Source organism: Argopecten irradians, chromosome 8 (assembly GCF_041381155.1).
Source record: "Argopecten irradians isolate NY chromosome 8, Ai_NY, whole genome shotgun sequence".
NCBI classification, from domain to species: domain Eukaryota; kingdom Metazoa; phylum Mollusca; class Bivalvia; order Pectinida; family Pectinidae; genus Argopecten; species Argopecten irradians.
In genome coordinates this window covers 5,937,836-5,946,858 of record NC_091141.1, presented here as the reverse complement: position 1 = coordinate 5,946,858, position 9,023 = coordinate 5,937,836, and the positions used below count along the sequence as shown (strand labels likewise).

The window sequence follows — 9,023 nt, the reverse complement described above, 5'->3', positions numbered from 1 at the left end:
GTATTTTATTTTATTTCTCAACCCGATTTTAAAACAATATTGGTGAAGATGTTACTGTAATGTTTTAAAATCAGTTAATGAAGTTCCACTAGGTCTAGGCTAGATCTACAACTATAAGCTGCTGGGTTTTTCACAAATTCCATCCTATTTTCGTTTTACTATATGAAAACTCAAGCGTCATGCATTATTTAGGTATCGGTGATGTAACTTAGATAGACCGGTTAGACATTTTGACATTATTGACACGTTTGTATCCGGTTTGTAAATTTGTGAAAATTTTCAATTTTCTACAGTAGGTTAAACGAAATTAGTCGATAATTTCCAAAATCGAATTAAACACAGATTCTACTGTCACAAATCACTTGCTTGTAAATGCTACAGTAGGATTGGACATCCATAGTTTCAGAAACGTATATAGTAGAATACAGCAATAACGTACGAAAGTCGATTGGTCTCATTTTGGTAGAAGGAAAAAACACATTGGCGTAATTGTGCGAAAATTTTATTATGTGAAACTTTCGCGTTATTATACTAAACTTTTTGCATTATTACACGAAACTTTGGCATTATTATGCAAAATTTTCGCATTATTACAAATTATTATTATGTGAAAAAAACTTTATATAATGAAATTGTTTGAGCCCTCAGAAGTCACATTTTGATTCCGGAAGCCAGGTCTAATGTGGACGATCAAAAACTTTGTCATCTATACCAGAAACATATATACATAGAGATTGGCAACTTCGCCATTTTTACGATAGGCAGATGTACCTCTGTATGTCCCTAGGGGCTTTTAGATAAACTCTTAAATAGTTAAATACAGCAGAATAACTTTGATATGTTATAAAAGTTAAGTAATTTTCAGATGGTTTGAGTACGATTTTGGAAAGAAAAAATAATATTTTTTACTTATATATTAATAAAACAAAATGCACTTCCGGTTTTGAATGCCTGATTTTGGAAAAACCAGGTAAAATTGCTCATTTTCATACTTTCAAAAATCATATTAAATAACATCAATTGGGAAAACTGATCACATCAAACCATGATATAATGTTTAAACTTTGTGTTGATGCAAAAATATCACGTTTAAAGGAATACACTAAAAAGAAGTTAGCCAAGGGAAAAAAACCTATAAACTGGAGGTCCCTCTGCCTGTCAACATAGACAAAGAAGGAGTTTCCAATCTCTATGTATATATGTTTCTGTCTATACACATGAAGTTGTCCGGAATGCTTAAGTTCACTCAAAATATAAAAAAGCTGTAAAGCATTATCTAAATCAATTGGAATTAACAAGATGGAAACAGTTTTCAGATTTAAACAATGTTTCAACATTTATTTTAAGTGTACTTCAGCATTCCTCAACTTTATGTGTATAGATGACAAAGTTCTTGCTTTTTCATATTAGATGTGGCATCTGGAATCAAAATGTGGCTTCCGAGGACTCAAACTATGTAATTATAAATGGTGTTTTTCGCATAATAATGCAAAAATTTCGCAGAATAACGCCAAAGTTATGCATAATAACGCCAAAAGTTTCGCATAATAACACCAAAAGTTTCGTGTAATAATGCCAAGTTTTGCATAATATCGCCAAATGCCGAAGTTTCGCGTAAAAATGCCAAAAGTTTTGCCTAATTACACCAAAGTTTCATGTAATAATGCAAATTTTTTTTCTTCTACCAAAATGACCCCAATTTGCTTTCATAATAAAGAACCTCATTATTGATAATACAGGCATTACTATCACTGTCGTAATTTCCACCCATACTCTATCTCATAGTTAAACTGGAGACAGTCCAGGAGAAAAACACCCTGACCAAACACAGGCCTGCAGAGACTTTAATTCCTTTGAAGATTACAGTGAGAGTGACACCCAATTTCAAAGCAACACAGTCATTCACAGAGTACCGTTATACAATTCATTTGATGAATATCAAATGATTAAATTACCTGAGCCTTCTGTTGCCTTCAGCTTTACTATGATATAGTCTAGGGGTGGATATTACATCAGTGATAGTAACCCCTGGAGTATCAAGAATGAATGAAATATGGACAGAAAAAAATCATTTCATTATAAGTATAGTTGTTATACACATTGCAGACATCCTATAGGCACTATTGGGATTGGAAATTTCTGTGTTAATGGGTAAATCCCACAAATTCATTGTAAGCATGTTCATTATCATCCTCGATATTCCAGGGGTTCCGATCACTTACGATCTCTACACCCCTGGACTATCTCATAGTGAAATTGAAGGCAGCTCAGCAGAAAACATTTGACCAACCACAGGTTAGCAAAGATTTCCTTTGAAGACTTCAGAGAGAGCGACGCCTAACATCAAAGCCTCACAGTCAACCACAGTGTAATGTTATACGGCTCTTTTGATGTACATCAAATGACTAAATTACCTGTTCTACTCTGTTGCCTCAAGTTTTACTATAAGATAGTCCAGGGGTGTAGAGATCATAAATGATCGCAACCCCTGGAATATCGAGGATGGTTCGTTATAAAACATGTTTTATTGTATCTATACTTAAAAGAAGCAGAAAAAAATGCATGTAAACCACTGGTGCCTTTGTCGTAAGCAAAGTTTCCAATCTCTATGTATGTATTGTATTGTATTGCACACAGGTAAAAATTACTTTAAAATGTCAATTACTGTTACCACTTAAAGTGGTATAGATTTAACATGTTCTACCAGTAATTACCCCTACAATATTGTTTTATGCTTACATCTAACTATAAAATTCACAATTGCTAGCTTATACTGCCATTGATTATATGTAAAGACGGGTGGACAAGACAAATATTTACATGTATTAAAAAAATGAAAATTCTTGTTTGTTACAGCATTGATATTTGATGTTCACAAAATCCGAGTTGCCATGTCTTTTAAAAGAGAAGGGGATGATAAGAACCAGTTAGGGATTCTGAGAGTAAGTATATAAAAATCTGGACCAGTTAAAATGTGGTAACATTTATTTATGTATATGCTAAAGATCTTAACCATCAAAAGCTTAGTCAATAATGCAATATTGGAAATTAGATTTGAGTCACCAGACTCGTTTTATTTTAACTTTGTTTTCGAAAATTTTAAAAAAATCGGTTAATATATCACAATATCACATGGCCGTTTCAAAAGCAAACCACTGTCAAGATTGCAATGTTGTTATACGATTAGCCTAATATATCATCGTATATGCTGGTAGAATGTAGATATTGTTACATTGAATTTTAATGTACTGTACCCCTTGTCTAAATAAGAATCTCTTTACCCTTTCAAGCGTTCTCTTTTCTTGAATTTAATCAAATGTAGTAAATGATTTTTGGTTGTCAATGCTGCATGTACATATATATCTTACTAGACAATATACATGTAATTCTATAGTAACTACCACAAGCCTATTGGTTTTCACAGAAAAGAAGAGTTCGTGAGTTATTAGGTATAGCAGTACCAGAAGATGAAGCCTATTTGATGAGCAATGGAAGGTACATTATACATTTTCATTACCTGGTATACATTTTGTTGTTCACCTTTCAAAGAGTGATGGATTAAATTATGTGCGATATTAATCTGGATTGTGGAAAGCACTTAAGGAATCACTCTAGCCTCAGTACTTTTTATATTTACTTCTGTTTTTGTTGCAAGTTTCTAGTATACTGTTAATTATCAACATATATTTAGCTGGATACAGTGAGTTATCACTTGTGAAAATGAGGAAATTTTAAAAGTCAAAGCTGAAAGTAACAAACTTTTTTGTTTGTAATTTGCCAAGTATTTTTTAGGGAATAAAGACATATCTGGCAAAAACCTATTTACACAGTTATGAAATGAAAGGTTTGAATTTGACAGGTTTGCCTGTTTGGTGTGTGGACACAGACCAGTGTTTGATACAGTGGATATGTTAATAGTACACAGACAGGGGAAGAAACACTTAGCAAGTAAGAGAAATTTGATATGTAAAGAATATAGAATAATTATTGGAAGAAATACTTAAAAAGGAAGAGAAATTTAATGTAGAATACTGATATTATACTGATGGGAAGAAAACACTTGGCTAGTAAGAGTAAGTTATCATAGAATACTGATAGTATACTGATGAGGAAAAAGCACTTAGCAAGTAAGAGAAAGTTAGCATAGAATGCTGATAGTATACTGATGAGGAAGAAACACATGGCAAGTAAGAAAAAGTTATTATAGAATGCTGATAGTATACTGATAGTATACTGATGGGAATAAATACTCGGCAAGTAAGAGAAAGTTATTATAGAATACTGATAGTATACTAAAAGTATGCTGATAGTATACTGAAAAGGAAAAAGCAAAAAGCACTTGGCAAGTAAGATAAAGTTAGTATAGAATGCTGATAATATACTAATGAGGAAGAAGCACTTGGCAAGTAAGAGAAGTTAGTATAGAATGCTGATAGTATACTGATGGAAAGAAACACATGAAAAGTAAGAGAAAATTAATTTAGAATACTGATAATGTACGGATGGAAAGAAACACATGGCAAGTAAGAAAAAGTTATTATAGAATACCGATAGTATACTGATGGGAAGAAAACATGTGGCTAGTAAGAGAAAGTTAGTATAGAATGCTGATTATATACTGATGAGAAAGAAGCACTTGGCAAGTAAGAGAAAGTTAGCATAGAATGCTGATAGTATACTGATGAGGAAGAAACACATGGCAAGTAAGAAAAAGTTATTATAGAATGCTGATAGTATACTGATGGGAAGAAATACTCGGCAAGTAAGAGAAAGTTATTATAGAATACTGATAGTATGCTGATGGGAAGAAATAATCGGCAAGTAAGAGAAAGTTATTATAGAATACTGATAGTATGTTGATGGGAAGAAATACTCGGCAAGTAAGAGAAAGTTAATACAGAATAGTATGCTGATAGTATACTGATTGGAAGGAAACACTGATTGGAAGGAAACTTGGAAAGTAAGAAAAAGTTATGAAAGAATGCAGATAGTATACTTATGGAAGAAACTGTTTGCAATTAAGTGATATCTTATCAATATTCATTGTACCAATGCTTTATTGTGTCAGCATTGTTGCCATCTGAAGTCAAATCAAGTTATGATCTCAATTATTACTGTGAATTGTTTTTACTTAGATAATGAACTTTAATCCTTTCACTTCACTGTTATCATTGATTAGAAAATATTTAAATGTTCAGATGCAGAATTTGAAGCAGAGAAGAAAGATGACCTTCAGAAATTGATAGAAAAACGTAAACATGACCAGTATTTGAAGGATGGCTCTACAATCATTGATCAGGTATGTAAAGCAGCTAATCAACACCTGTAAACTGAAAGATGTAGCTTAGAGTTCTTGTACTTTAAGATATGTAGTTGTCTGATTATCTTTCATTCAGTCCTATGGCTTACTAGTTAGATAATAAGCACTTGTCAACCTGTTGGGTTCAAAACACTGAAGTTCGAAGTTCGAAAAATATCCAACAAAAGTGTCATGTACTTTGTACAGGGTCACCATATAAAAAGGCATGATCAAGCCTTGATACAGCTAATGATACTTTACTCCTTGTAGAGACGTCGTACATTGTATTGTCAATTAAGGATGCACATAGTAAAGGGAAGCTCCACCAACCTACGGACAGTTTCTGGCACTAGTGCATTGCTTAATGCTCTTATTGAACTTACATTTTAAAAAATGGGGGAATAAGCTACAGAATGTTCAAGACCATAATCATTTCAACACTGTGACCCCTCTTTCTGTAGGGTTATAATATAAAGCTTATTAACAGTGGCATGGGAAAGTTTATGACAAAATTCCTGGAACATTTTATTAGTTCTTTGATAATTTGAATATCCAAATGAAGAGAATCTACCACATCAGTGAAAATGAAATCTCATACCAAGTACAGGTAAAGGTAGTGATTTAAGTGGTAATATTGATACATGTACTTCATATCTGTATAACTAAATGATTGTTCTAGCTTTTAGGATGTTTAATTGCGATAATTAAGTTAATCCTGAAGGTGATCATAAGCAATTCCTGTGAAGGACATAACATTAAAAGAAATATTTTAGATGGTTATTGAAAACTTTTTGCTTTTTTTTGAAATCCCAATGATTTCATAATGAACTCTTTGGGCCAAAAAATCACAGAAATATTCAAATGTGTCCAGGTGCAAAATATTAAACATTCACTCACATATTCTGTTGTTTTTTTTTCATATAAGAGTTATCTGCCCTTGCATATAGATAATAGCCATGTCTTGTATTACCGGACATAACATCTTGTTGCGAGTTTTGCTCTCAAAATAATGACGTTACAATTGATACCTGCACAGAGGGGAAGAAAACTCTTTGCTACATACACACAAGGACAGATAACTCTGTATAATGCAAACACAGAATTATACATGTTTAAACATTCTATTTTACAGGCTCAAACAAGCTCTAGAGGATTAGGTATTGGTGCACCTTACGACCCCAGAGCTAAGAAACCACGGCCTCATGAAAGGAAACAAAAACTGGACTTCACCACCTCAGTATCACAGGAACCTGTTACCACAAGTATCTCTACACTGCCTGGAAACAGAAGTTGTCTCTCTAGTCAAACAAAAAACAATTCCAAGGATGACATTGATCCAGCGAAAAGAGCATATCATCCAAAAGACAAAGATTATGATAAGAAGTCTTTGTCTAATGAGTCATTCAGGGAACTTCTGTTACAACAGACAAAAGATGGACCAGTTAAACATTCCAAGCAGCTTAAAAAGATATTTTCAAGTGAAAAATCAACAAGGGAAAAAGATATCGAAAAGTGCAAACCTTATGTCAGTAATAGGCTTCAGAGTAAAAGAAAATTTAGTGATCAGTCTGAATTTCCTTATAATTCAAAACCAAATACATCCTCATATAGAACTTTTACAGATAGAAAGTTTGGTTCTGATGGACAGTTTTCAACAATAAATAGCCCAGCTGCCATTTCTGAACAGTCAGGTGCGAGGGGAGGTAATTCAGCAAAGACATCACTAAACCAGTCAGAAATTCTTGCCTTGGCAGGAAATCCCCCTCCCCCTCCACCAAAGCAACAGAGCAAGAAGCAGTGCATTCAACCAGCAACATCCCTGTCAGATGAAAGGAAGAAAAAAGCTGAACTGTATTTGCAATGTAGGGTAGGGTAAGAGAGGTTAACCATTAGGCCCTCACAGCCTTTTGTAGTGTACCTTTAACAATATGAAGAGGGTAGGGGATTTGTTAGGTTAACCATTCAGGCCCTCACAGCCTCTTGTAGTGTACCTTTAATCAATGTAGAGGGTAGGGGATTTGTTAGGTTAACCATTCAGGCCCTCACAGCCTTTTGTAGTGTACCTTTAATCAATGTAAGAGGGTAGGGGATTTGTTAGGTTAACCATTCAGGCCCTCACAGCCTCTTGTAGTGTACCTTTAATCAATGTAGAGGGTAGGGGATTTGTTAGGTTAACCATTCAGGCCCTCACAGCCTCTTGTAGTGTACCTTTAATCAATGTAGAGGGTAGATTTGTTAGGTTAACCATTCAGGCCCTCACAGCCTCTTGTAGTGTACCTTTAATCAATGAAGAGGGTAAGAGATTTGTTAGGTTAACCATTCAGGCCCTCACAGCCTCTTGTAGTGTACCTTTAATCAATGAAGAGGGTAAGAGATTTGTTAGGTTAACCATTCAGGCCCTCACAGCCTCTTGTAGTGTACCTTTAATCAATGTAGAGGGTGGGAGATTTGTTAGGTTAACCATTCAGGCCCTGACAGCCTCTTGTAGTGTACCTTTAATCAATGAAGAGGGTAAGAGATTTGTTAGGTTAACAATTCGGGCCCTCACAGCCTCTTGTAGTGTACCTTTAATCAATGTAGAGGGTGGGAGATTTGTTAGGTTAACCATTCAGGCCCTCACAGCCTCTTGTAGTGTACCTTTAATCAATGTAGAGGGTGGGAGATTTGTTAGGTTAACCATTCAGGCCCTCACAGCCTCTTGTAGTGTAGCCAGTTGGGTTGATAGGTTTTACATCCTGTTTACAGGGTCAGTTAAGGATGTGTTAGATTAGGTGCTGGAGGAGGAAGGCACCGACCAACATATAAAGTTCTGTTATCAAAAGCACTTACTAGTAAATAAGAGTATTGCTTTGTAAACAGTTCTCTAACACATCCAATATGTGCAATTGTCTGTGACCATGACAATGACCTTCTATTGTAAATGCTTAGCAAAAAACTTTTATATATCACAGTGGCAAGTGTGTACAAGATGATAGAAAGACAAGATGATAATTGCTGTAAGCTTGCTAGAATATATTGTGAAATATCAAGCAGACCATGATACTTCAAAGTAAGCCCTAAAGCCAGGTGTTTGAGCTAATAAGGTTTCCTGTACCAAAGTTTTGGGGCATTTGACTTATCTAACACCAACTTCTTTCCAATGTTTCAGTGCTGGCAAAGTTATCTAACACCAACTTCTTTCCAATGTTTCAGTGCTGGCTAAGTTATCTAACACCAACTTCTTTCCAATGTTTCAGTGCTGGCTAAGTTATCTAACACCAACTTCTTTCCAATGTTTCAGTGCTGGCTAAGTTATCTAACACCAACTTCTTTCCAATGTTTCAGTGCTGGGTGGAAGAAAGACCTAACAGGTAAATGGGTACGAGATGAAGATGCGGAGTTTGATTCTGATGAGGAACCACCAGACTTACCATGAATGGACTGCACTGGAATATGACCTTTTGACCTTTAATGGACAAATATAATTTTAATACATGTATGTATTTCACGACAGTTTATTACTGAACTGTCAAATAAAGATAATTATTTTTGAAGATTGGTGCTGTTTATGGATTTTGAGTGTAATGTATATGTAGATCTGGAATTCCTAGCGATAGGATGAAGGATAAAAAGTTTGACATGTTGGATGCGATCTAACCAAACATTTACCATAACATATGTTTGACATAACACATTTGATTTTCAACGTTTGGATAATTAATAAATCTTTCACCATTAGTTAATT

The 9,023-nt window shown here is 34.4% G+C and overlaps 1 protein-coding gene across 1 annotated transcript; it reads left to right on the top strand.

Annotated features, from left to right (window-relative positions):
• The first annotated feature begins 10 nt into the window (after nt 1–10).
• On the top strand, nt 11–9,016 carry LOC138328922 (uncharacterized). Its single transcript, XM_069275635.1, has 7 exons — nt 11–192; nt 2,857–2,942; nt 3,425–3,495; nt 3,860–3,948; nt 5,199–5,299; nt 6,432–7,166; nt 8,514–9,016. The coding sequence occupies exons 1-7, from the start codon at nt 180–182 to the stop codon at nt 8,712–8,714; spliced, it is 1,296 nt and encodes a 431-aa protein (XP_069131736.1). The 5' UTR covers nt 11–179; the 3' UTR covers nt 8,715–9,016.
• Nucleotides 9,017–9,023: the final 7 nt, after the last annotated feature.

Coding starts and splice junctions, on each gene's coding strand:
- LOC138328922 (XM_069275635.1), top strand. Junction 3,949..5,198: donor GGGGAAGAAACACTTAGCAA/GTAAGAGAAATT, acceptor TTAAATGTTCAG/ATGCAGAATTTGAAGCAGAG. Junction 7,167..8,513: donor AACTGTATTTGCAATGTAGG/GTAGGGTAAGAG, acceptor GTTATCTAACAC/CAACTTCTTTCCAATGTTTC.